General features: G+C 47.5%; 2 protein-coding genes across 3 annotated transcripts in view; both read left to right on the top strand.

Moving 5' to 3' along the window:
• The first annotated feature begins 169 nt into the window (after nt 1-169).
• On the top strand, nt 170-16,429 carry DRG2 (developmentally regulated GTP binding protein 2). Of its 2 annotated transcripts, XM_028706171.2 has the most exons (13): nt 170-327; nt 1,511-1,671; nt 3,587-3,676; nt 5,203-5,263; nt 6,273-6,363; nt 7,052-7,124; nt 8,949-9,039; nt 10,372-10,469; nt 12,437-12,513; nt 13,184-13,272; nt 13,415-13,473; nt 14,095-14,148; nt 15,573-16,429. In XM_028706171.2, the coding sequence occupies exons 1-13, from the start codon at nt 264-266 to the stop codon at nt 15,657-15,659; spliced, it is 1,095 nt and encodes a 364-aa protein (XP_028562004.1). In that variant the 5' UTR covers nt 170-263; the 3' UTR covers nt 15,660-16,429. The 2 variants fall into 2 exon arrangements, with proteins under 2 accessions (XP_028562004.1, XP_077774802.1); XM_077918676.1 differs by lacking the exon at nt 170-327 and having other exon boundaries at nt 1,529-1,666.
• A 3,978-nt stretch (nt 16,430-20,407) lies between these two features.
• MYO15A (myosin XVA) overlaps nt 20,408-27,966 on the top strand; it is a 103,686-nt gene continuing 96,127 nt past the window's right edge. The window contains exon 1 of the mRNA XM_077918666.1: nt 20,408-21,632. The gene's annotated coding sequence lies outside the window, so the exon portion shown is untranslated. The remainder of the gene's footprint in view (nt 21,633-27,966) is intronic.

Below are 27,966 nucleotides of genomic sequence, written 5' to 3'. Positions count from 1 at the left end.
CCGGATTGAGAAGGCGATTGGGCCGGATCCGGCCCCCGGGCCTTAGTTTGCCTACCCATGGTGTAAACTAACTATCGCCCTCTCTCTTCGACGCGCGGAACGGAAAAGCCGCCGGCTTCGGTTGCCGCAGGGGGCAAGAAGGCGCGTCGCACCGCTCCGGGATCACTTCCTGTGGGAGGGGCGGCTGACTGCAACCACTTCCGGGTTAGCGCTCCCTCTCTGCTCTCCCTGGCCAGCTGCGCTTCCCTTCCCGGAGTGCCACGATGGGGATCCTGGAGAAGATCGCGGAGATCGAGAAGGAGATCGCCCGGACGCAGAAGAACAAAGGTTTGCCTCCTCCTTAGGACGCGCCGGCTGAATGGAAGAGGCTACCCCTTGACTGGGGCCTTTGAAGCGCCTGCTCGGCAGGCAGAAGTTCGGCAGGTGTGGCTTTTCTCGGTGGAAAAGCTTCGCCTGCTGAGTTTTTGCCCCGAGGGGGTTAAAAACAATAATAGGAGCTCTAAGGCCCTGGGCTGGGCAATGGCAGAGGGTTGAGGCTGTTTTTGCGGGGACGGCAGGGTGTGGATTTATTTTATTTATTAGATTTATTAAGGGAGGGAATGAACTGCAGGGTTGGGGGCGGGCTGCTCTTCAGATGGGCTCCTACAGCACCTGCATGCAAAGTTTGTGTACCAAGTGTGTTGCATTTGTTTGCCCAGGACTGTCTTTTCGTTATCGCAATTTTGCTTAAGCACTTTCTGTGTCCCCCTTCGGTATAAATACATTTGGGGAGGGAAAACAAGTGCGGTTGCAAGGTAGTTAGGGGACTTTAAAAAGCGGGGGAATAGGACGGTGCATGGAGATTCGTAACATTGAAGAAGAAGAAGAAGAAGAAGAGTTTGGATTTGATATCCCGCCTTTCACTCCCCTTCAGGAGTCTCAAAGCGGCTAACATTCTCCTTTCCCTTCCTCCCCCACAACAAACACTCTGTGAGGTGAGTGGGGCTGAGAGACTTCAGAGAAGTGTGACTGGCCCAAGGTCACCCAGCAGCTGCAGGTGGAGGAGCGGAGACGCGAACCCGGTTCCCCAGATTACGTGACTACCGCTCTTAACCACTACACCACACTGGCTTGAAATTTTTTGTTACTGCTTTCAGGTCTCTTCACAACATAAAAACACAGAATAAGAACACAAAATACATAATAAAAGTAAACAAACCAGAAACTATCACAGGGGAACAGTTAAAAGCCTGAAGCTCTTCGTTTTCTTAAAGTTCATACCTAGTGTGTGGTGAAATCTGGCTCTTTATCCCTTTCCCCAGCCCAGCTGAGTAATTGACAGAAATACAGCCGGAGGTGCTTTTTGCCTTTAGAAAGGGGGAACGGTAGCTCTGGTTGACCAGGTTGGAGAGCTAGGCAAGAGGGACAGAGAAGGAGCCATTGGGAGAGTACAGGTGCACTAACTCATCGGTCACTTGATTTTGTTTCCTAGTTGTGTATGTGTGTGTTACTTTTTCTATTTCTGCTCTAGCCACCGAGTACCATCTTGGCTTGCTGAAGGCAAAGCTTGCAAAGTACAGAGCTCAGCTTTTGGAGCCTTCCAAATCGGCGGCGGGCAAAGGCGAAGGCTTCGATGTGATGAAATCTGGAGATGCCCGGGTGGCCCTGATTGGTTTCCCCTCTGTGGGTAAGGTCAGTGACACTTGGAGAATTCTTATTCCTGTGTCTGTTACTTGGTGTGCTTCCTTTTAAAGCAGGTGTGGTGAACCTGTGGCCTTCCAGATGTTGCTGGGCTGCACTTCCCATCAACCCCAGCCAGCATCGCCAGGATTCAGAAACGATGGGTGTCTGTAGTCTGGAGGGCCACAGGCTCCCCACCCTTGCTTTAAATGAAGTCTCACCCTCAAGTTTATAATTCAGGGCTCGGGATGTTGAGAGTCATTCTGCACAGAAACAGTAAAGATGTTTGTACGTTTAAGAACCGTTTTTGTGAGCTCTGGGCTGATTGGTTGCAGCTGGCCATGACTACAAAAGGAGAAAAGCTGCAGTTTGAACTTTGCCTGCAGGAAAAACACCCACAAGCTTTGCTGTTTGTTGTTTTGAAATAAAACCTTTATTTAATTTGGTTTTACACCTGTCTCATGGAGTCACAGTCTCTGTCATCTGCCACCAGTGGAAAATCTCCCTCTAGCATGGGAACCTTTATCCAGGGGCCAAATCTGTTCGAGCAGACCTCTCTGTCTAGCATTTGGGACTCTCCCCAGCAGTGTTAGAAACTCAGATATATAAGCTAGGCACCAAATGGCTCCTTAAACCAAGATTATAACCACCAAAACAGAATGTTTAGTTGCCATTTTGGGGCAAGACAGCTCTAAAGTCTTACTTTTCAAAGGATGGATGGATTGTGATTGATTTTCAGTGAAACAGCTGACTGGATTAAGAGCTTTGAGAATTTACAGAAGAAAAGGCACTTAATCCAGGGTCAGTCCACGCCTATTCTGACCTCTGTTTCTTTACGGTGACATTCATAACATAAGAATATTCTCCACAACTGTGAGCAGGGCAGTGGAGTGGGGTAAATGAAGACAAGCTACAACAATTAGCCATAATGTTGTTCACTACTCCTGCTCAGACTGCACTGTGAAAGTATCTGGGTTCCTGAAATTCATTCTGATTATGCAAATAAAGTATAACACAGGCATAGGCAAACTCGGGCCCTCCAGATGTTTTGAGACTACAATTCCCATCATCCCTGACCGCTGGTCCTGTTAGCTAGGGATGATGGGAATTGTAGTTCCAAAACATCTGGAGGGCCCGAGTTTGCCTATGCCTGATAGAACAAATAGAATGCTACAGGATAGGGTATTAGTGTATGAAAACAATCCAGATCCAATAATCCCCAGACATGCACCTCCAGATGTTATAATAATAATAATAATAATTTATTATTTATACCCCGCCCATCTGGCTGGGCCTCCCCAGCCACTCTGGGCGGCTTCCATAAAAACCAAAAATACAGTAAAATCACATGTTAAAAACTTCCCTGAACAGGGCTGCCTTAAGATGTCTTCTGAATGTTAGGTAGTTGTTTATCGCTTTGACATCTGCTGGAAGGGCGTTCCACAGGGCGGGCGCCACTACTGAGAAGGCCCTCTGCCTGGTTCCCTGTAGCTTTGCTTCTCGCAATGAGGGAACCGCCAGAAGGCCCTCGGCGCTGGACCTCAGCGTCCGGGCAGAATGATGGGGGTGGAGACGCTCCTTCAGGAGTTGTTGGAGTTGTCAGGCACCATCCTGGTACCCAGGCATCTTCACTTGGTTGCAAGTGGTCTAAAGCCAGGTGCAAAATGCGCCTGGCCATTTTCGAACACTGGTCACTGCCTCTCAGACTATCCTCCCTTGCAGGGTGATGGTGGGGATTAAATGGGAGAACCAAGCACACCACCTTGAGTTCTTTGGAGGAAAACTTGGGATGTAACTGCAAACAAGCAAACAAATAATACAATAAAATATGTTTTTACATGGAAGGTTCACGTCAGCACGGCTGCTGATTTGTCACAAGTGGGTGGCTTTCCTCTGCCACTGCTAACACACTCATCTTCCCTTTCAGTCCACCTTTCTGAGTTTGATGACTTCCACGGCGAGTGAGGCGGCTTCCTACGAATTCACCACATTGACATGTATTCCTGGAGTCATAGAGGTTAGCGCAGTTCCATTGGGTTACCATCTGCTGGGGCAGGAATGAAACCGCACTGCAGTTTTATGTGAATGCAAGGGTTGGGGGCTGTTGAATTCTGTTTCTTTTAGAATGGGAGGCTCCATGTATTTCAGAAGCAGTCCATGTTTGCCTTCTGAGGTTTGCCAGAAGTTAAAACTAGGAAGCCAATACATTAACGTTGGGTCCTCTCTCCAAGAATGCACCTAGAGTAGATTGGAGGCCCACCAGCTGTGTTCTGATAGCCACCAGGGACTTGATAAATGCCCTGGTTTAGCTGCTAGCTTGGGGCTGTGGAAATAGAAGGAAATAGAAGGTTGCCATGCTGACAGCAGGTCAGAATTTACAGCTACTCAGGGTGGTGGGTGACCTCAGGCTAAGGCCACACCCCCCTCTCCTCAGGACGTTCCCCCCCCCCCCCCCGTAGGTCCAGTTTCATACCCCCAATGTGCCCTTGAAGTCTCACATTGCCTCTTGCTCCTCTTTATGGAGGATAGAGTATAAAAACTAGGATGGAGTATAAAAACTAGGATAGAATATAAAAACTAGGATGGGTATAAAAACTAGTCTGCTGCAGAAAGGTAAAATTTACATTAATTGTTCTGTCTGTTTTTGTCTCTGGTCCCACTCGCTACTTTGGATTTTTTTTTTTTTTAAAAAAGCCTCTGGCATCAGAATCCAATTTTCTTTCTCATTTTTTTGGATGAACAAGTTTTAGATGATTGTTTTCACTCATCCAAGGAACTGTCCTTGTGGTCTCTGAGCAAAAAAAGCAGGCTGTGCAGTTCTAAATAAACCAGTAGATCCCCTGATGAAGTGTGTGTGTGTGTTTGTAATGATGATGATGATGATAATAATAATAATAATAATAATAATAATAATAAAATTTATTATTTATACCCCGCCCATCTAGCTGAGTTTCCCCAGCCACTCTGGGCGGCTCTCAATCGAGTGTTAAAAACAATACAGCATTCTATATTAAAAACTTCCCTCAACAGGGCTGCCTTCAGATGTCTTTTAAAAATAAGATCGCTGCTTATTTCCTTGACATCTGATGAGAGGGCATTCCACAGGGCGAGCACCACTACAAAGAAGGCCCTCTGTCTGGTTCCCTGTAACCTCACTTCTCTCAATGAGGGAACCACCAGAAAGCCCTCAGCGCTGGACCTCAGTGTCCGGGCTGAATGATAGGGGTGGAGACGCTCCTTCAGGTATACTGGACCGAGGCCGTTTAGGGCTTTAAAGGTCAGCACCAACACTTTGAATTGTGCTTGGAAACATACTGGGAGCCAATGCAGATCTCTCAGGACTGGTGTTATGTGGTCCCGGCGGCCACTCCCAGTCACCAGCCTAGCTGCTGCATTCTCTGAACATGCATGAAGTGGCCTGTAAGCTTAGGATATCAAAACATGGGCGAAGGGCGGGGTAGGGGCTGGAGGTGCTCTGTATCATTATAACCACTCCCTCCCTCCATGTGCCACTTCACGGTCTTCTCTTTCATCTTTTTCCAGTACAAAGGAGCTAACATCCAGCTTCTCGATCTGCCTGGGATCATTGAAGGAGCTGCTCAAGGTAGGTGGGATTGTCGCCTGTGTCTCATTCTGCCCAGAGCAGCATTGAGGTTCCCAGGACAGTCGCACTTTTGCACAGTGACAAGGGACCTTTTCTTCAGCTTGGTGGAGCACATTCGCTCCTGGGCAGCCTTCCAGAGGCTGTTCCCCCATGGTGTGTGGGGACTAGAGGCAAAGCAACACATCCTCGTTCTGTTTGTACAGCACCCTTCTGCAGTTAAGCCATGCCCAAGGTGGCTTAACAGCATCAAAATATGTACGTAGTTTATTCTGACAGTTACAAAATTGTAGCAGAATATAAATATCCCCGAACCCTAAGCTAATGGAAGCATCTCAGTAAGTCTTCAGAGAAATTAAGCAGTCCCAACACAAATAATAACAAGGCGTAACAATAAAAATACAAACAATAACAACAATACCCCCCCCCATCCTCTTGCGTATAGAAGGGGCGGGTTGGGACTAGAACAGGAGTTAAAACCCCTTTTTGATCTTGCCAGCTCCCCCTGCTTTTGACCCTGGCTCTGTGCAGCATCATCCCTTTGTATTAAGAACTGTTCCTCCCACCTTGATTGGCAGGCAGGTTAATCGTGCAGCTAGGCCTGCCTCCTCCCTCCCTGCCCTTGGACAGTGAAAAGTCTGGTGGTCCTTGGGGGATGCTCCTGGGAGAAGGATGCAGCCAAGCAGCGGGCTGCTGAATTGCAGGCATTTTCAGCGTGGGAAAGGGGTGTGTGTGAATAGTTGTCTAATGAGAACTGGCCTGGGGAGGGTGAGGAGAAGACGCTACCCGAGCACTACCCTGCGTTTGAAAGAGTGGGGAGCAGCACTAATGGAGCTGTATTTTTTAAAATAAGCCTCTTTGGGAAGCCTTCTGCATCAAAAGACAGGGTGGAAAGCAATTCCTTGTTTGCATGATGCAAAAAAGCAGAGATTCTGCTATTGCTTCTGCTACACAGCTTCTTGCTCTCCTGCTGTCACGGCAAGTAACTCCCATTTTCTCCTTTCCTTCACAGGAAAAGGCCGAGGGCGCCAGGTGATTGCCGTAGCCCGGACTTCTGACGTCGTTATCATGATGCTGGACGCTACAAAGGGGGAAGTGCAGAGGTTAGCACCTAGAGGGCAAAGCATCAATGTGTGGGTTGAATTATGTGCAGATCTGCCTGAGGATTTGGCACTTTCCTGGACTGGAAGAGAAAGGATCGTGGCTCAGTGGTTGAGTCTCTGCTTTTCATGCAGAAGGTCCTAGGTCAGTGGTTGGCAACGTGTGCTGCATGGGCCGGATGCGGCACACGGAGACCATTTTACCAGCCCATGAGCAAGCCCTGAACAGAGCCGCCTGCTTGGCGAGTCCTCCACGTGCTGCGCTAAACCGGTGCAGCGCAGCACGGGGACTCGTCAAGCAGCGCTGGAAATTGTGTCTGCGCATGCACAGATACTGGAAATCACGTCTGCGCATGTCCAGACCCCAAAATCGCTGCTGTGCAGGTGTGATTTCCAGTGTCTGGGCATGCGCAGAGACAATTTCTGGTGCAGCAGACATGCGCAGACACAATTTCCGGCGTCATGCTGTGCCAGTCCGGCCCACTGACGATCTCCGTGGGAGTGATCTGGCCTATGGCTGGTAAACCTTTGCTGACCCCTGTCCTAGGTGCAACCCCTGGCATTTTCGGGTAGGGCTGTATATGTCTCTTCCTGAAACCCTGGAAGAGGGTTTTTGGCGCTCATTTTACTGGGTTTATTTGGGTAATGGCTTGGCGGCTCTTTATGACCACATCCTCCCTCCCTCCTGCAGAGCTCTGTTAGAAAAGGAACTGGAATCAGTGGGAATCCGGCTGAATAAAGTCAAGCCCAACATCTACTTCAAGGTGAGGCACCGCAGGTGGGCGAATCGTAGGACTGACAGCTCCTCCTGTACAAAACACATAAATGCAGCAATCGCCAGCTTGGTGGCCTCCAGGTATTGCTGGGGTCCCCAAACCCATCAGCTGCATCCAGGTTGCCTGTGGTCAGAGATGACGGAGCTGTGGTCCAAGAACATTTGGGCACCAAGTTGACTTATTTGTGTCTCAATAAATAAACCTCACACATGGGAGACAGGACAGACGGTAGGGAAGACTAGCCTCCCACTCTTCTCCACCTTCCTTCCACCCCACAGGAAATGCTCCTTGGCTGTGTGTAGGAAGTATCCAGCTTTGTGAGATCACCCCCCGCTTCTCGAAATCGGCTCCTCAAATGGGTTGGGTCTGTCACTTGAAATGTGGTGGTGAAGCAGGCCGGGGAAACCGTTTGCAGGAGAGCCGCAAAGGTTCTTGCTTAAAATAAAGATGCTTTGGCTTATTTAAGTGTATTGCTGCTTAAGTGAGCAGCTGGGTCAAATTCTGCCCATGTGCTTTTCATTGTTTCTCTGCAAGCAGAGAGGACTGGAATAGGGTTGGTGGGGAACTTCAGGGCCAGCGGCCAAATGTGGCCTTCCAGGACTCTTTATGTGGCCCTCAGGTTTGTCCCCAGCCCATGCCCCTCACCAGTCCTGCTCTGCACCTCCTTGAGTGGTTTTGTATGGCTGGGATATGTCCTTGAGCTCTGATGATGCCTCTTGCTCAGAGGGGTGTGAGAGAAGAAGCCAGTAACATATTTGCATGGCTGGAATGTACACTAGTGCTGTACAAAGGTACGAATCTCACACTTGGCTCTTCTCGCTTTTACATCTGGTCCTGCCTGTCACTGGCATGCGGCCCCTGGAAGGTTGCATTTCAGAGAATAAGGCCCTTAGGCAAAAAAAAAAAAAAAAAAGGCTCTCCCTCTCTTTTAGAAATTAATAGTAAATAAAACAAAAGCTGGACCCAGGCTCCTTCGGGAGGAAGGACAGGGTAGAAATTGAATAAATCAATACATTGGTACCTCAGATTACATACGCTTCAGGTTACAGACTCCGCTAACCCAGAAATAGTGCCTCGGGTTAAGAACTTTGCTTCAGGATGAGAACAGAAATCGTGCTCCAGCTGCGCAGCGGCAGCAGGAGGCCCCATTAGCTAAAGTGGTGCTTCAGGTTAAGAACAGTTTCAGGTTAAGAACGGACCTCCAGAACGAATTAAGTACTTAACCCGAGGTACCACTGTATCCTGAAGCAGTCCAGGCCTCTTGCAAGTCGCTCTCTGACCATTGCTCTGAGTTGGATTTGAACCCAGAACAATTGTGTTCCAGTCTAGTGATTCACACATGCTAGTCTGCCACATCTGCCCCCATTTGGTCACGTAATGTAAAGGTCACCAAACTTTTTGGGCCCATGAGCATATCTGCAAACTGCAGGAACTGCTGAAGTCGCCATAAGGGCTTGCACTTTTGCTGCCCAGCCATTAATCACATCATCTATTATTATTATTATTATTATTATTATTATTACTGCTACTACTATTACTACTCTTACTAACACTCCAGGAATGTAGTTTCAAAGTACACAAACATCTGCAAATGTCAAAAGGATTTAGCCCATGCAAAATTGATGTGAGTGACCACTTTAGACCAAAATAAATATATCATGGGATATACCAAAGAGACATTCTCAGCAGTTCACCTTTCACCTCTGTCTGCATTAGGCAGTGCCATCCTATGCAAACGTTGTGGTGTCCAGTATACTCAAAATATTAATTTTTGCTGAATCATCTTGACAAAGCCTCTTTTCTGTCTTCCAGCCCAAAAAGGGAGGGGGCATCTCCTTCAATTCAATGGTGACGCTGACTCAGTGCTCTGAGAAGCTGGTCCAGCTCATCCTCCACGAGTACAGTATCCTTTTTCACGGAGATTCTTGGTGGCTACATTTCTCAGCAAAGCGATTCGGGGCACCAGCAGTAAAAGTGCCTTGTAGTGTTGTTGGTAACGCCCTGAGCAGTTGAGGGTGGGTGGTTTGGACCCAGGCGACCTGAAAGATCCTATCTCCCTGCCTGGGTGCTGAGATTCTCGGGTGAGCACCTTCTCTTGGTCCCATCAACATCAGAAGAACTGTTGGTTGTGACGCAGGAGACAGAGCCTTTTCTGTGGCTGCTCCCAAGTTACAGAATTCCCTCCCAAGAAAGCTTAGCCTGGCTCCTTCCTTGTTATCCTTCCGCTGGCAGGCTAAGACCTTCCTGCCCAGACAGGCATTTGGAAACTGAGATGCAGATGATGCTGATATCTAGGCTGCTGTCAGAGCTAATTGTGCTGTAATTGCTGGTTCTAAATGTGTTTTGATGTATTTGAATTTTGTTGTTGTTTAGCCGTTCAGTCGTGTCCGACTCTTCGTGACCCCCTGGACCAGAGCACGCCAGGCACTCCTGTCTTCCACTGCCTCCCACAGTTTGGTCAAACTCACGCTGGTAGCTTCGAGAACACTGTCCAACCATCTCGTCCTCTGTCATCCCCTTCTCCTTGTGCTCTCAATCTTTCCCAGCATCAGGGTCTTTTCCAGGGAGTCTTCTCTTCTCATGAGGTGGCCAAAGTATTGGAGCCTCAGCTTCACGATCTGTCCCTTCCAGTGAGCACTCAGGGCTGATTTCCTTCAGAATGGAGAGGTTTGATCTTCTTGCAGTCCATGGGACTCTCAAGAGTCTCCTCCAGCACCAGAATTCAAAAGCATCAATTCTTCGGCGATCGGCCTTCTTTATGGTCCAGCTCTCACTTCCATACATCACTACTGGGAAAACCAGTATTTGAATTAGTTTGTTTTTATTCTGCATTTTATAATTTTGCAAATGTTGTAAGCCACCTTGAATCCCAACTTGGGAGAAAGGCGGGATAGAAATATATTTAATCATCGTCATAATGTCCTGGTCCTGAGATATCGCTGGGCTCAGGAGCGAAGCAGTAGGCTCAGACCGAGAATGAGGGCGACCCTGGAAAGGCACTGTCAATCAATGTTGACAATACTGGACTCTATCAGGCGTATTTTCTTGCAGCAACCCTTCGGGGTAGGTTTGGCTGCAAGATTGTGCCTGGCCTAAGATTACCTGGCCAGCTTTGTTGCCGAATGGGGATTTGTCCTTGAGTTTCACCAACGCAAGCTGGATGCTCGTAACAGCACAACACACTGGCACTCTTAACAAACACAAAAGTGATTAACCTTGACTCTGCTCATCTAAGAAATATTTAATGCGGAGGTTCTGTTCAGGGAAGACTGCACACCTGACGAGTTCATTGACGTGATTGTTGGCAACCGGGTCTACATGCCCTGCCTTTATGTGAGTACCTTGTGAGAAGTTTTGTACTTTTAACAGAATGGGATGGGGGGGTGTATTTCACCATAAGCAAGGGGTTCTTTTCAGGGAACAAGTTTCTGAGGAACACAAGTGGCGGTGGGGGAGAGCGATTGCCTTCCCGCCCTGCTTGTGAGCTTCCCATGGGCATCTCTTTTACCACTGTGGGGACAGAATGCTGGACTAGATAGACCTTTGGTCTGACTCTCCAGGCTTTGCTTAAGTTCTCAAACACCCCTGTGGAACGCCCTCCCATCAGATGTCAAAGCAATAAACAACTACAGTGGTGCCTCGCAAGACGAAATTAATTCGTTCCGCGAGTTTCTTCGTCTTGCGATTTTTTCGTCTTGCGAGGCACGGTATCGGAAAAGTTTTGGGAAAGCTTCAAAAATCACCAAAGTCTTCAAAAACCTCAAAAAAGGCTACCACACCGCGTTCTATGAGTTGCTCCTCGAAGTCAAGTCGCAACTGTATTAACGGTGTTGAGAAAAAGGAAACAAACTTGCAAGACGTTTCCGTCTTGCGAAGCAAGCCCATAGGGAAAATCGTCTTGCGAAGCAACTCAAAAAACCAAAACCCCTTTCGTTTTGCGAGTTTTCCGTCTTGCGAGGCATTCGTCTTGCGAGGTACCACTGTATCTGACGTTTAGAAGACATCTGAAGGCAGCCCTGTTTAGGGAAGTTTTTAATGACTGATGTTTTAATGTATTTTAATGTGTTTTTAATCTTTTGTTGGAAGCTGCCCAGAGTGGCTGGGGAAACTCAGCCAGTTGGGCGGGTTATAAATAATAAATAATAATTATTATTATATGCTTCATATTGAGCGCGTTCAAGTTGCGCTCCGTGGCAACCCGGAAGTAACAGAGCACGTTACTTCCGGGTTTCACTTGCGCATGAGCAGACGCTCAAAATGATGTCATGCGCAGAAGCAGCGAGCGTGTGCACAGACGTGCCGTCACTAGTTACTTTTGCTTCTGGATGCGAACAGGGCTCCGGAACGGATCCTGTTCGCATTCTGAGGTACCACTGTATTATTATTATTATTATTATTATTATTATTATTTATTTCTACCTATAAGAGCTCTCATCTAGGTATTCTGAGTGAATTATGCATTGATTTGAATAAGCTTAATATCCAGATCTTTGGCATTCTAAGACAGAATCCCATATCCAGAAAGCATCCATTCCTCATGCAGTTAGGCCTGTTTGTTTATGGTATTTGTACTCCAACCTTTAGCCAGACAGGCTCTCAGAGGGTCACACAAAGATCAGTATTAAGATGCTCCCTGCTCTCCAGCCCACAATCAAAGCAAACTTGATGCACGAGGCAAAAAAGGGATAGGAGGAAGGCAAAAAAGGGATTGAGGAGGAAGCAAGCACAATATGCCTGCAGTCTGTACTGTGTGCAATCTGCATTTCCATGAAATTGTCAGTTAACCTGAGAATAAAGTTCATTCAAAAAATTGAACCAATCCAAGTTCATAGCCCCTATGGTCGTGGAGACATTGTCCAGACAGAGCCTTCTCTCTCTGAAAAGGGTGGCCAAAAACCATCTTGGGGGAAAGGGCTGTAAAGCTTTAGAAGAATTAGCCTGTTTTCCAAACAAATAAGCAAACCACCAGTTGCCTTCCCTGCCTTTTTGGATACTGGATTGGAGACGGATTACTGTTATAAACTTTTGCAGTGGAAACAAAATCGTCGGAAAGCTACAAAGGATAGCTGCTGCATGTAGTTTCTTATGAAGCCTGTTACTTTTTAATGTAGCACCATCAGGCATGTCCCTGCCCCAAGAGGCTTACGCTCCAAATGGGGCTTCCCCAACTTGGTGCCCTCCAGCTGTTTCAAACTACAACTCCTGTTAGCACCAGCCCTCAATTTAGCTGAACAGAGAAGGGGGAAACTGCCTCCTTGCACCATTAATATTCCTTTCCCCACCACCACATTTTGGATTAGGTTTATAACAAAGTCGATCAGATCTCCATGGAGGAGGTAGATCGCCTGGCTCGGAAACCCCACAGCGTTGTGATCAGGTAAGGTGAACCTCCCCAGCCCTGTGTCTTGTGGCCAGCATGCGGTTGGCTTAATCTCCAGAGCACGTGGTACGAAGAGCCCTTTGGAAGAAGAGTCATCTTTGGCTTCTGTTCTCCCTGTATACCTTTTGTAATTAATACTTACTAGATTTATTCTCGCTAGAAGCTGAAGCCTATGGGCAAGTGCATCTCTAATTATGTGATGGGATGAAGCAGTGTGTACCCCCCTCTCCCCACCCGGCCCAATGTGCCAGGAACCACTACCGTACTTGGTCCCTGAAGCAGCCCACCAACATCTTGCAGACAGACACCACTTTGAGCAGCACCACTCTAGAAAATGTGCACATTTTTTAAAAATCTCAGTGTGAACAAGACAACTATTTGCAGCAAGCCAAACAGGCTGAATATCTTCTCCCACCCCACCCCTAGTCTCCAAGAAAATGATCCCTGTTTGATTAACAGAGAAATGGGAACCAAAATAGAAAAAAGATGTTTCAAATGATGTAAAAGGTTTTAAAGGCCTGGGAGAGAGGAGGAAGGTATTTCCCTGGTTTTGAAATGACATTAAGGTGCCAGGCAAGCCTCTTTGAGGAGGAGATTCCACTGCCCAAGCCTTTTCTGTGTCCTTATCACCCTGCCACCCACTTTGTGTGTGTCCGCCTCTCTCTAGCTGCGGCATGAAATTGAACTTGGACTACCTGCTGGAGATGCTGTGGGAATACCTGGCCCTTACCTGCATCTACACCAAGAAAAGAGGCCGTGAGTAGCACAAGCAGGCCAGCAGGACTGGATGGAACTAGATCTGAAAATGAATACGGGCTTCAGGGGAGGAGGGAGGATCCGAAATTCTCATGCCTTAGTGACCTTGCTATTTTTTCTCTCTTTTCTCGGTCCCGGACAGAGAGACCAGACTTTTCAGATGCCATCATCGTACGGAAAGGGGCATCTGTGGAGCATGTGGTAAGCATTGAATTTTTGAGCTGCAGAAGTGCCCCCCCCCCCCGCTATTTTCTCCACACACTCTGCACTGCCAGCTCTTCCCAGGCTGAAACCATCCAGCCGGAGATTCAGTCTTCTTCTTTGAAAACACACTAGGGCAGGGGTGGCTAACCTGTGGCCCCCTGGATCAGCCCCCTGCCCATTGGCCCACTGACTGTACCGCCTGGGGCTTCATGGGAGATTGAGTCCAGGAAGATCGCACTGCCTTAGCTACCCTCTGCCTTTTGGCTACACCTCTTCTTCAGGAGCAGTTGTTGCCTTAATTGCTTCAATGTCCTGAGCTGGGAAATAGGATAGCCATTGTCCGGTGGTGCCTTCTGTTTGGGGACTGTGGGGAAGAGACCCATTTTGGGGGGAAGGGAGAAGCTGTTCTACAGACAGCTGTGAGCATGAAGTTGCCACTTTGGAATTGGGTATGTAATGCCAGGCTCATTTTTAAGAGCAGCTCCGCTTCAGAACCTCTGCGACATGACTTTGGAAGGGGATAAGGGGTGTCATCTGCAAGGAGTACAGTAAGTAAAACTTAGGGAGCTGAGATTGCAAAGCCTCACCTGATACATCTGAGCCTTTTTCTCCCTTCAGTGCCATCGAATTCACCGGACGTTAGCAAGCCAGTTCAAGTATGCGTTGGTTTGGGTAAGCATGCTATGACAAGAAAGTGGGGTGGAGCAGAGGCCTTGGGTGTCTTTGCCAAGTATTAGTGATATAGGCAGGAAACATGGGGGAAGCTTTTAGTGGCCTTTTTTAAAAGGAAGTTTGACAACTGCACTAAAAGGGACGGGAGAGCTATTAACAGCAGCTCTGTAGAACCTCCATGTACAGAGTAAGAATATCTCACGGCCAGCGAGGGCTGTTTCTTTTATGCCGCACTGGTGGGCTTCCCACAGGTATTGTCAAGTAATAATAATAATAATTTATTTGTACTCCACTAATAATTACCAACCTAGCAGTTTGGAAGCATGCAGTACAAGTAGATAAATAGGTACTGCTCCGACTAGAAAGTAAACGGCGTTTCCGTGCTCTGCTCTGGTTCGCCAGAAGCGGCTTAGTCATGCTGGCCACATGACCCGGAAGCTGTACGCCGGCTCCCTCGACCAATAAAGCGAGATGAGCACTGCAACCCCAGAGTCGTCCGCGACTGGACCTAACGGTCAGGGGTCCCTTTACCTTTACGTAAGCTGACTGGGTTGTGTCAGCCACTCTGGGTGGCTTCCAGCATATACGAAAATGCAATAAAACATTAAACATTAAAAAAACTTTCCTATACAGGGCTTCCTTCAGATGTTATAGTGCCCTCCAGGTGGTGGTGGACTTCAACTCCCATTAGCCCCTGCCAGCATAGCCAGGGATGATGGGAGTTGTGGTCGAGCAGCATCTAGAAGGCTCCTACAGGCTACTGAACTAATAGCTGGATCTTGTTGGCTCTGTAGTCTCCTCCAGCTGGGGTGTTCTTGCATAACCAGATTGGGGCTGACCTTCTTGCAACAGGTAGAGAACTGAGGTGGGGATGAATGCATGGAAAGATAGGGTGGCAGCCTCAAGGGGCAAGCTGAGGTGTCCATCACAGCATCCCATAGCTCCCAGGGGGATAACCTTCAGCTCCAGCTCAATTTCATGTGCTCTGATTACAACAAGGGGTGGGGGAACAGGGAAAAGAGGTGGCGGAAAGACGAAAGGAAAACAGGGGTGGTCTTCCCCACCTTCTCTCAACAGCAAAAAGAAGGCTCACCCCTGCTGCAGCTGTTGAATCCATTAGGCCCGGGATAGAGAACCCGTAGCCCTCCAGTTATTGCTGGACTCAAGCTCCCATCACCCCTGACCCTTGGCCATGCTGGCAGGGGCTGATGGGAGTTGGAGTCCCACAGCATCAGGAAGGCCATAGGTTTGCTTTCCCTGCCCGTCCCGGGGGCGGGAGTGCTCAGAAGGGACCCCTTTCTTGGAGACATTGGCAATCCATTGGCAAGTGGCATTGGGCAGTGGTAGGGGCACCTCCCTCTCTTCTTGCCAGAGAGACCCCCAAACCAGGGCTGGTGAAACTCTGTTGTTTTTTGGCTTTCAAGGGAACCAGCACCAAGTACAGCCCCCAACGAGTAGGACTCAGCCACTTGATGGAACATGAAGACGTCATCCAGGTTGTCAAGAAATAATCCTCGCCGCTGGTCCCTCGCCCTGCTCTGCTCTGCAGTATTTTCAACGCGACTCGGCAGAAAACTGTCTAAAAGCCAAAAAGAAGAAGAAAATCCTCTGTCTGTAATGGGAGGTTTTTCCTTCAGCTCCTCAGAAGCTTCCATGAAGCTTCCACGGAGGATAAGAGACTACTGTGGAACTTCTTGCAGGTTAGGGACATGGAGAAGAGAGGTTCTTGTCTTACACACTGACATGCTTAAGGGGCACCTTTCAATAGCATGGTCTTGGGTGCCTTTAAGATGCTCGGAGCGGGTTTGGTTGTGACTTGACAGCTGCCCAGAAAAGTGGCCTTGGATCCATGAGCTGAAAAACACAGGAAAAGAACCATCCATCCTCCTCCTGTTTCTTCCTCCCTTCCTTCCGTGTGTCTTGGTTCACGAGCAGAACAAACAGCCCTGTTCAAAAATCAGCACTTCCACTTGGACAAAAACGATTCCAGGCAACGCAAGGATTTGTTTACAGGTGGATCGCTTCGTCACGTTCACAGAGTGCCCCGTGGAAGTTCATTTCCACCCGTTTTCTGGCTAAGAGGGGTGGTGTTGATAACTTCCACTGGGGTTAATGGAAACAACGCCATCTCTTCCCTCTCCCATATCACCCGTTTGGCAAGACAGCAACCACGAAACAGCACACCTGCTGCTCCTGCAGCTCTGCTCGAGAAATTTACTCCAGACCCACCAGAAGCCATTTGTCCTTCAACTGAAATAAAGAATGATTCTCGTTTCTCTTTGGAACTCCTATAATGTCAAAGTTGTGAAGGATCATTTTCTAACTGCTGTGAAATATTTCCAGTGGTTCTCTTTATGCTCTTGTTCCTGAGGCTGCAGCTTTTCTTTTCCTCCACTGTAGGGCTGGTCCTGCCCGCTTTTAACAGCTTATTTTGAACTTCTATTTGGCTTTTCTTCTTAACAGTACGTTTTTACAATTTGGAAATCTGCCAGGGCTTAGGTGGTGTTCTGGCTGCTCCTGTTCAGCCCAGGGTTCTCTCATGCGTGGCTGGGCACACATGGCAGGGAGAAAAACTGTTGCATTAAGGGAGAGAGTTTATATTTCAAAACTTCCATGGTCTATATTTGTGGAATGTATTTGTAGGATATTGTAGAGTTGGAAGAGGTTCAGAAAAAGGCAACCAAAATGATCAAAGGGATGGAGAAACTCCCCTCTTAGGAGAGGTTGCGGCATTTGGGACTTTTTAGATGAGAGAAAAGTTGAGTAGGTGGTGACATGGTAGAGGTATGGTATAGGCATAGAGATTTATTTAACAACAATGTATACCAAGGAGGCCACAGATAATTAATGGCCAAAAGCCTGGCAAAAAGGAAATGTTTGTGGCTGGTGCTGAAAGCTATGTAATGAGGGCAAGAGGTGAGCCTCCCTGGGGAGAGCATTCCACAAGCAAGGGGCCACCACCAAAAAGGTCTGGTCTCATGTTTCCACCCTCTAGGTTTCCCGTGGAGGGGACCTACCAAGAAGGGCCTCAGATGACGATTGCAGAGTTTGGGTAGGATCATACGGGAAGAAGTTTCTGTCAATTGGGTTCCCTCCAGATAACCTCCCATCCAGCCAACACCAGGTTGGCAAGGCTTCTGTAGTTGCAAGTTTCTGACGGTAAGCAGGCACCCAGACTAGACCTCATAAAAAGCTTGCATCTGTCTTGTTACAGTCAGCCTTTTCAGTGGTAAGTGGGAATTTCTTCAGACTGTGAAATCTAACACGCCCAGGTTTATTTTTCTTTACCTTTATTACATTTAATATCACGAGTTTCCTCCAGAAAACTCCATGACTTTCTCCCTCCGTTCTATCCTCCTGACAACCCTGCGAGGTGGGCCAGCCTGAGAGCTAGTGATAGCTTTGCTATCTCTGATTTTCATGCAGAAAGATGCTACGCCTTCTCTTGCAGAAGTCTGAGAAGACTTCTGTGTAGACGCACACTACTTCTTCCCGAGTTGCTGATAGCTTGCAAATAATCCCTGGCCCCCTGTAGAAGAGAGCCGTTTCTTCCCCTCCCAGGCACAGGTGAGAAGAATAGGAGTCATCAAATATGCATGGGCCTATTGTAGCCGGCAAGAGCCTTGCAGCAAACATGGCGCTGTAGGCTCAGGAGAGGCATCACCTCGCCGTCAGCAGGCGCCAGCTGGAAGCTCAGCTTCCCCCAGGTTTTGGGGGACAGCGAGGGCATCCCCGCTGCAAAGGATGTCTCCAGGGTGCAGCTGCAGTACGAGTGGAGCTGCTGCCGTTCCGGCCCAGGTGAGCGACTCGAGGGGGTTATTCAATTGTGTCATCCAATCCATTTTTCACAGCAATGGGTCACTTTGCTAATGGAGGTGGGGCTCCGTCTTCTCGTTCGCTCCCAGCTTTTCTGATGCTCCAGGGCTTATGTTTAATTTTTGTTCCATTTCTAATGTTCTAGCTAGCTAGCTGCTCCTCCGAGAAGCTCAAAGCGGTTTGCAAGTCCTTCAAATTTGCCCTTGCTCTGTTTTGGCTCTGCACCAACTCTGTGAGGGAGGTTGAGGGAGCAGGGGTCTGAGTTATAGGATTTGGAGCTGAGGCTGGGTGCAATGTACCGTTTACTCCAGTTTCAGTGAAGCTCCCGCAGCTCGTGTTTGAGGCGGGGTGCACGTGACTTCAGCCACAATCCGTAAGTTCCCTGTACTTGCTTCGGAAATACTCCTGGGCGATGCATTTTCCCTCAAACCATTTAGTTTTAAAATGTAAGCCACAGCATAGGTATTCCTCACCCCCTTTGACCTGTGCAACAACCTTGCTTGGTAGCCTAGGCTGAGAGGATGTGACCAGCCTGAGATCGGCCGCTGAATGAGGATTTGAACCTGGGTCTCTGGGGTCAAAGTCCATAACTTTAATTGCTACACCACACTGGCTTGTAGCAAAAGCGTATCTGTTTCTCCAGAGTTTTCTGCAGAGATCTGTAGATGCCCTGAGCCCAGGCAGTTCCCAAAATAGCTTGACCTGGTAGCTGCTCTTACAGCTCAGGTGTCACTGTAACAAGTAGAAGATCCTGCTGAATTGTGTGCTGCTTTCCCAACCTAGCAGTTCGAAAGCACCCCCGGGTGCAAGTAGATAAATAGGGACCGCTTACTGGCGGGAAGGTAAACGGCGTTTCCGTGTGCGGCTCTGGCTCGCCAGAGCAGCGATGTCACGCTGGCCACGTGACCCGGAAGTGTCTGCGGACAGCGCTGGCCCCCGGCCTCTTAAGTGAGATGGGCGCACAACCCTAGAGTCTGTCAAGACTGGCCCGTACGGGCAGGGGTACCTTTGCCTTTGCTTCCAGTGTGATCTACACAGGGTTCTGGGATCCATAGATCTTCCTCAGTAGGACGTCTCCTAAGTGCAACTAGCTCTTCACAAAAGGGCATTGCCAATCTTATCTCGAAAACTATTGTGACATTGTTTTGCTCAGCAGGATATGTGGCCTTCTGGGCTCGCACTAGCAATTTTTCCATTTTTACTAGTTCTTTCCTGAAGAATTTCAGAATAGAATCATAGAATTGTAGAGCTGATGTTGAGCCAGAATCTCCTTTCTTGTAACTTGAAGCTACTGGTTCGGGTCCTAACCCCTGAGCGGGAGAAAACAAACTTGTTCGATCTTCCATGTGACAGCCCTTGAGATATTTGAAGGTGACTGGTTATTTTTGAAAAAAATCCTACTGAGTTCAATGAGTCCTAATGAGTTCAGTGGGGCTTTTGTTACCTAGGACACCTTTTCTTAAATAATACATTCCTGGAGCTGGTTCAAATGGGGGGGGGGGAGAGACACACCACATGGACATACGAGCAAGGAGGGAACTTTAAATAAAAAGATACAACAGCCTTGCAAAAAAAAAGCCTCAATAGTTCTTTGCCAGTCTGCACTGAACAAAGCGGTACTGGTGTTGCATTTTACCGCCAAAAAAATAGGATAAAAATTAACGGCATAAATTCACCACTAATTGGGCCTCGAGAAAGATGGAAAGAAACAAAGATTTAGCAACAGCTAAAAAGCAAGTGAGCAAAAAGATGGCCATTCCAGAGAAAGGGCCAGTGCTGGCACCACATTGGGGTGCTAAATCACCACCTCCTTCCCCAGTTTATGGGGACCGTCATCTCCAGCCTAGATGTTGTCCGGATGTGAAGTTCCATAATGAACCCAAGCAATTTGGCAACTCAATCTATATTTCTTAACCTACTAGAGCAGGAGTGGGGGTATCTCCCAGGCCCTGGGGGCCAAATGTGGCCCTCTGGGGATCTCTATCTGGTCCTCAGAACTGCCCCCAGCCCCTACCCCTCACCGGCCCAGTTTCACACCCTAAGTGGTTTTTGCCTGGCTGGAATGTGTCCTTGAACTCACGAGAACGGCCCTTGCTTATCTGGGCAGAGCATGGTCCGCTGTCCCAGTATGTATAGAAACTAAAAAGATAAAAGAGTTCACATTCATTGCTCCCCCCCCCCCCCCACTTTTGCCTCTGGTTCTGCTCTGGCATGCGGCCCCCAGACAGCTCCCCTGAAGGGAATGTGGCCCTCAAGATGGAAAAAACGGTCCCCCACCCCTGTAACTTGAGGAGTCGGGCAAGTCAGCTTCGGCAGGTTCTGTGGGTGGGGGACATGGCAGGTCGCGGTGGGCTTGTTTGGCCAAAAACATAGTGATTTGTGGGGCAGTAGGGATATTGAAAGGACGAGCAGTTGTTCAAAGGCTCTGCAGGGTGCTTGGCGGCCATTCCCTTATCGCGCACAATGCCTATTCTGAGGAGAAAAAAACCATGGCAACGGGCCTAGTCAGCCTGGCTTGCGTCAGTCGGTATCCATGGTGTGTGCCGAGATCTTCGCTTGCAACTTTTCTCTCTCTTGAATTTCGATATAAAACGAAGAAATAAAACAATTTAACACGAGAGAGGCAAAACCCTCTGAAAGGGGCCGAGTAGTGTTTTGGGTGCAGCTCAACCATTCTTCGAGCTATTACGTTTTATTCTGGGAAGACGATATTGTTCTTTTAGTTGGTTGGCTGTAAGACTCTTTGAGTCGCCTTGGGCAAAATTAAAGCTGCTACGATAAATTAGTGTTGCCGTATTTTAAAGAGCGAGAAAGAGAACTCATTTGCCGGCTTCTGCTTTTAACTATGGATCACTGTGACGACTCTACCTGTGAAAAAGAGGGCATGTGGCGATGCTGAAATAAATCATATTAAAACTGGTTTAAAAACAACCTATTATAAGGAGCGTCCTAAAACCAGCCACCTCAGGGCAAAAAAGTGTGCCATCCGTATTTGCCAGAAGCTGTATAGCAAAGGTGCCAGGCCTCTGTGGGGACTTAAACTGCTTAGGGGCCACCAAAGAGAAGGCCCTTTCCTGGGCCACCACAGATAAGCCTCTGAGGTGGAGGAACTGCCAAGAGGGGCCCCCCTGTTGACCTCAGCACCTGAGGGCTCTGTGGGGAAGGAGGTTGTATTTTGGGTATTTCAAGCCGGATTTCTGGCCACCCTAACTCGGTGGCAGGCCGGCATCTGTACAAGAAGCGATGCCAAAGAGGACCAAGAGGGATTTCTTCCAACCCTGTCAGGCTGCCTCATTGTCTCTCATTATTTACTGCTTGAGAGCTGGCACTGGCTGCGCCTGCCCAGCAGGGACTGAAGGGGAAGCAACAGTTGTCAAGAGAGTCTGGAGAGCAGCCATTGTTTTTCCAGGTGGGCCGGGGGGGGGGGGCAGACAGCACTCGATGCCGGTAGGCAGCATCAGACATCTTTAGCCCCACCACCACCACTCCCCACTCAGTTCAGACAAGGGGACTCAGGATGCTTAATGTAAGCTGCAATTTCTCCACCTGCCGACTCTGGGCTGGCGACTGGGTGGCAACAGCTCATCAGGAGACGCCACGTTTCTGGGGCTTTTGAGGCTTCGACTCCCAGATTTTCGGTTGTGTCCGGATGGCAGGCTTTCTGAAAGGTAAGCCATGCAAGGAGGACGGTCCCTCGCCCCCTGCTCCATATTTCTATTAGACACACACACACACACACACACACACACACACACACACACACTGCTTTTTTTCTTAAAAAAATGTTTAGGGGTGCTCTCATTTTGACTCAAGAAAACCACCGTTTTTTTAGTTCAAATCAGGAAAAATAAATACAACAAATGGACAATAGTCTGAAGATTCAAAAAATGTTTTGGGATATGTGTACCCCTGCGTACCCCCAGAAAAACACACACTGTGTGTAACAGTTTTCAGTGAGTGGTAAGCAACTAACTTTTACTCGGACCAAGACCCACTGAAATTAATGAACATGTTAGGCTCATTGATTTCAGTAGGTTACTCTGAGGGAACCTCAGTTGAATACCGCTCAGTATATTATAACCAAGAAGTATATAGCGATAGATGGATGAGCACGGGATGCTGCTTTCTACCAAGTCAGTCCACAAATTCATCTAGTTGAGTTTTGTTGACAATTGTTGGCAGCAGCAGCTTTCTGGGATTTCACGCAGGATTCGCTCCCGGCCCCTGGACTGTTCTTTGAGTCTGAAAATGCCTCTGTTGGCACATATTCACCACCCTGTTTATTGCTACCGTATCAGGGGTGCCAACAATAAAAAAATATTGGGGGGCCCAGGTAAGCCCCATCCTGCATAATGGGTCACATGATGTGGCGCTGGCGCGCGTGTGCACACACACATGTTAAAACTGGAGGAGGGAAAACACAATTACAAAAATAATAAAATAGTGTATAATCTCCTCTGCAAAGCTGGGTTCATTAGCTAGCACTGTGCAGAGATTGCGTTGTTTGATCGGGAAATTTAAATCTCTGCAGTGGACAAGCCAGAAAAGCGTTTTTCAGCCGTGATCCTCTCCCCACTATGTAATCATAAAACCACAGAACCATAGAATTGTAGAGTTGGAAGGGATCACGAGGGTCATCTAGCCCAACCCCCTTGTAAGGCAGGAATCTTTTTGTCCAATGTGGGGCTGGAGCTCAGACTTGAGATCAAGAGTCTCATGTTCTACCAGCTGAGCAATTGATCTCAGCTGCCTTGTTTTGGCTGTGTTTTATGAAATTGTGTGTTTCATTATTTGAAAGTGTGCTGTTTCTTCACCCATTCTTCACCCTCCTAGAGGTAAAAAATGGACAAGATGAAAGAAATACATCTGGGTAGCTAAGTACAGCTATGCATTGTTAGGAAACGCATTTCACAGACACTAGATGTCACTCCTTACTTTAGCCACTCAGGGCCAAACTGCAGGAGATGTTAAACAAGTCTTTGTAATTAGAGAACACCTTTTATTTTTAAATTTAAAAAACGTGTATATGAGTTCTTTCGAGGAAGGCTGATCACTGGGATTGCAGGAGGCAGGGAGGGGAGTTTAACCCTTTTCTCCTCTGACACAGTGCTGATGAAACTTGCTCCTTTGAAGCCACTCTTTGCATTTGTTGTTGTTTAGTCGTTTAGTTGCGTCCAACTCTTCATGCCCCATGGACCAGAGCATGCCAGGCACTCATGTCTTCCACTGCCTCCCGCAGTTTGGTCAAACTCACGCTGGTGGCTCCGAGAACACTGTCCAACCATCTCGTCCTCTGTCGTCCCCTTCTCCTTGTGCCCTCCATCTTTCCCAGCATCAGGGTCTTTTCCAGGGAGTCTTCTCTTCTCATGAGGTGGCCAAAGTATTGGAGCCTCAGCTTCAGGATCTGTCCTTCCAGTGAGCACTCAGGGCTGATTTCCTTCAGAATGGATAGGTTTGATCTTCTTGCAGTCCATGGGACTCTCAAGAGTCTCCTCCAGCACCACAATTCAAAAGCATCAATTCTTTGGCAATCAGCCTTTTTATGGTCCAGCTCTCACTTCCATACATCACTACTGGAAAACTCTTTGCATTAGGTAGGGGGGAAAACCCCTTCCCACTAAGCCAGGGTGGAAAGGGTTAAACCCCCTACCTGCCAGTTACAGTCCTGATAATTATAGGGCCCCTGCCCCCCCCCCATGACTGCTTTTTCCATTAAAAAAACAACAACACATGCACACTAATTGCAAAGACACATTTAACATCACAGGTAGTTTGGTTTGAACACAGGTGTCCCCCAAAAGACAAAAATGGGTGTGGTGATTTTCCAGAAACAGAAATTGAAACTGCCAATTGTAAACAGAAACACCTGGTGTTGCTGTGGGAACATAGTAACTCGCCTTATCCATGAGTCAGAGAGTTTGCCTATCTAGCCCACTATTCGCTGCAAACAGACTGGCAGTGGCTCTCCCAAGTTTTTGAGGTAAGGGACGTTCCCATCCCTACCTGGAGATGCTGGGGACTGAAGCTGGGACCTTCTCTATGCAAGGCAGATGCTCTCCCACTGCGCTTACGGCCCTATAAATGTTGCATAGAAGCACGGGGGAACAAGGGCTGACTTCACCCACAAGTAAATTTCCAAGGGCTGCATGCTGATTGCCTTAAGGGCCAGAGGCGAAAAGTAAGTGAAACAACCGAGGCAACTCTTGCCTTTGCACAGTAGATGACATTTGAGCCTTGCAGAATCCAGAGGTTTCTGTTTCTACACCCATGGATCTCTCTCCGTCTTCAGCCCAGGCAAGCGAGAGGTATTATCACAGGGCAAGGGCACACTCCAGTCAGACAAAACCAGTAGAGGAGGGTGTGAGGCAATGCAAAGGACGGATGTGTTCCCTGGTGAGAGTCCCAAGGGCCAGATTGAGATGCCTGGAGGGCCACATTCACCCACCCCTGCTGTACAGTGTATATTCTTTTTTTTCTTTTTGATACACCAAAAAAGAAAAAAAACAAGGCAAGAAATATACCAAACCATAATATGGACATTATTAATTACAAATCAATAAAACAAAAAGCGGTCCTTGGACTATAGATCCGACCTCCCGTCCATTCCTTATTTCAATTATCTATTGTTTGTTACCAATACACATTTTTGTCTTAAATTGACTAATTAACTAATTATTGATTTATCTAAGGTTTCAGGTCTTTCTTAAATCTACTACTAAAGTTATTCAAACGCTGCGACAGAGTTTAAACTACTGTGATTGTAGTTATATTCTAGTATGCTAATTATAATTTATAAATTATAAATTATAATTTATGTAGCTCTAAAACCCCATGGTTTTTCTGGTGGTTGGTTTTAGCGGATGTGTAAACTTTTATTCTTTATTACATATTGCTTTCAAATTTAAGGTTGCAGGTGGGCTTTCTGGTAGAGGAGTGGTGCAAGTCTGCCATTCTTTTTCCTCCTAATTTTATTGTTTTCAGAATCATTGCATATGTGTACCCAGGGGCAGAGGAAGGGGGTGCAGTGTGGGCGGGCTGCCCTGGGTGTCACCACTGAGGGGGGTGACAAAATATCCGGGACAGTTGATTGATATGATGTATGTATGTATGCATCTGTCCTGTTGAGGCAGTCTTGATGGAATGGCTGCTCTTAGGTAACAGCTGAGCAGAGAGGGAGCCTGATGGAGCTGATAGAGAGAGCTGCTCACCCTCATTACTGGAAGTAAAGGTAGCCCATAACCAGCCCAGCCCAGCCAACCCAACCCAACCCAGTTTTCCCTGGAGACCCCCAGAAAGTACCATATGTTATGAAAGCCTGTATTCCAGGACATACACCACAACTTATAAGAGTATCCATCTATAAAACATGTTCTTCTTATGTGATCTACAACAGTATAAATGGTTGGAACCGATACAGTGGTACCTTGGGTTAAGTACTTAATTCGTTCCAGAGGTCCGTTCTTAACCTGAAACTGTTCTTAACCTGAAGCACCACTTTAGCTAATGGGGCCTCCCGCTGCCTCCACGCCACCTCTGCGTGATTTCTGTTTTCATCCTGAAGCAAAGTTCTTAACCCGAGGTACTATTTCTGGGTTAGCGGAGTCTGTAACCTGAAGTGTATGTAACCTGAAGCGTATGTAACCCGAGGTACCACTGTATTTGGCTTTCAGGAGTATTTGTGAATGAAACAAGCTCTGCCATTCTCCAGCAATCGTCTCTTTGCTCTTTGTTCCTCTTGCCAGCCTCGATTTGTGCGCCAGCTTTTCTGTAAGGGCAATAGGCTAGGCTCTCTTGTATTCAAGTTTGTGCCTTCTAAGACCTTCCATGGTGTGGCTTATGTGCTGCCGCTAAGAGAAATCCAATGAGTGGTTTGGACATTGCCTTTCTAAAGGTCATTATAAATCCACTCTGAGGTCTGGTGGTAAAGCCCAAATTACGCAGTAACAAAAGGCAGGAACACGTCCCTTCGCCGGCCGTGGTGTGTAATTGTACCCAACATCCCTCACTTTATCTCGCTGCTTTGCTACCTCCTTCTCAGCGTCTTTCCCGGACTCCTTGCTGCTCTAAGATGCCCCGGGGTGGTTTGAGGAGGAGATAAGGTGTCAAATAGCAGAGAACTTTTCCCAAGATGCTGCATGTATCATACACACATGCACATAATGTAGGTATGTGTTAGAGAGTTTTGCTTTAAAGAACAGAATGGGCAGGCCCTTGGCTCAATTAGGCTGCATTTTTCAGAATCTAAATAAAGATTCCTGTCCCCTTGATGCAAAGAAGGCTACATTTTTGGTTCTGGACTGAGTGGATTCTTTTTTTTAAAAAAAACAACACATATTTTTTATTGATTTTCAAATTTTAACAATTATATAGTACCATAACATAACAGCCATTATCTCATTTGCTGTACCAAGCATACAACTTCCCCCTGTCCTTTTTCTGGTTTGTTTCTGTTACGTTTTATTTTGCACATTTGTAACATCTCCATCCTATATTTATCTTAACTTAACACTCTCTTTTATCTTAAATAGAGTGCTAATTCTTCTCACGAAGTGAGTCTTATCTCAGTCCTGCTAGTGTCTTTATATGTGTGCAATAAGTCTCTAAATACAGTGGTACCTTCGGTTAAGTACTTAATTCGTTCCGGAGGTCCATTCTTAACCTGAAACTGTTCTTAACCTGAAGCACCACTTTAGCTAATGGGGCCTCCTGCTGCCGCTGCGCCGCTGGAGCATGATTTCTGTTCTCATCCTGAAGCAAAGTTCTTAACCCGAGGTACTATTTCTGGGTTAGCGGAGTCTGTAACCTGAAGCGTATGTAACCTGAAGCGTATGTAACCCGAGGTACCACTGTATAGTATAAATTTAGTCAATTCTTTCTGGAACGCTTGGTCAGACTGGTTCCAGATACGTCCAGTCAGCCTTGCCATTTCCGCATATTCCATAACTTTCATCTGCCATTCTTCTATTGTTGGAAGTTCCGGCTGTTTCCATTTTTGGGCTAGCAAAATTCTTGCCACCCTTATAGTGTACATAAACAACTTCCAATCTATTTTTGGTATTTCCTCTCCAACCATTCCTAGTAGAAATGCTTCAGGACTCTTTGGAACGGTGTACCTGAACATTCTTTTTAACTCATCATATATATTATTCCAAAAGACTTTGACCTTGTCGCAGTGGACCGTGTGAATGCTTAATGCTGCAATCAATTATTCAGCATTCTGGGCTTTAACCTCTAAAGCTTAAGATGAGTGTGAGGGACCCGTGTCTCTCTAGATATTGTTAGCCTCCAACACTCAACACCCCGACTCATTGGCCATGCTGGCTGTGCATGGCAGTGCCCCTATTTTCCAGGGACAGCCCTAGATTTATGGAAACCTTCCAGGTTTCTGATTTGATCCCAGAATGTCCCGCTTTTCCTTAGGACGTCCCTATGCTCATTAGAGAAATGTTGGAGGGTATGCTCCATCTACTTCCCCCATAGTTTTATATACGTCTAGAGAAAAGGCATTTAAGCAGAGACAATAAACAAGAAGCCCCAAACGTCACAATGTTTTCTGCCTGTGCAGTTGCTCCATCCCTTGCAAGAAAATGGGCCTTTTTGTTTAGAGAAAAGGTGAGCAATAAGGGCAGATCCACACTATACATTTCAGGCTCATCCAGCATACATTTCAAACTTTCCCCAAAGCACCCTGGGAACTGTGGTTTGTTATGGGTGCTGGGGGTTGTAGCCCTTTGAGGAATAAATCCCAGCCCCCAGGGTCCTTTCGGGTGAGTCATGTGCCTGAAATGTGTTTCGGATGTGCTTGAAATGTATAGCGTGGATCTGGCCTAAGAGGGGACATGATAAAGGTGCCATACCTGTTGGCTGCAGTTGGATGGGGTTGAAAAAATGAAAAGAGTAGGGTTGGGGTTCTTTCCATTCTCTTCCCCAGTCCTTGCCCAACCTGGTGCCTTCTAGATATTGCTAGACTCCAATGCTCATCATCCCTGACCTTGGGCTGTG

This window comes from Podarcis muralis, chromosome 14 (genome assembly GCF_964188315.1).
Source record: "Podarcis muralis chromosome 14, rPodMur119.hap1.1, whole genome shotgun sequence".
NCBI classification, from domain to species: Eukaryota; Metazoa; Chordata; class Lepidosauria; order Squamata; family Lacertidae; genus Podarcis; species Podarcis muralis.
The sequence above is the reverse complement of the archived record's forward strand: the minus strand, read 5'-3'. Positions and strand labels throughout refer to the sequence as shown.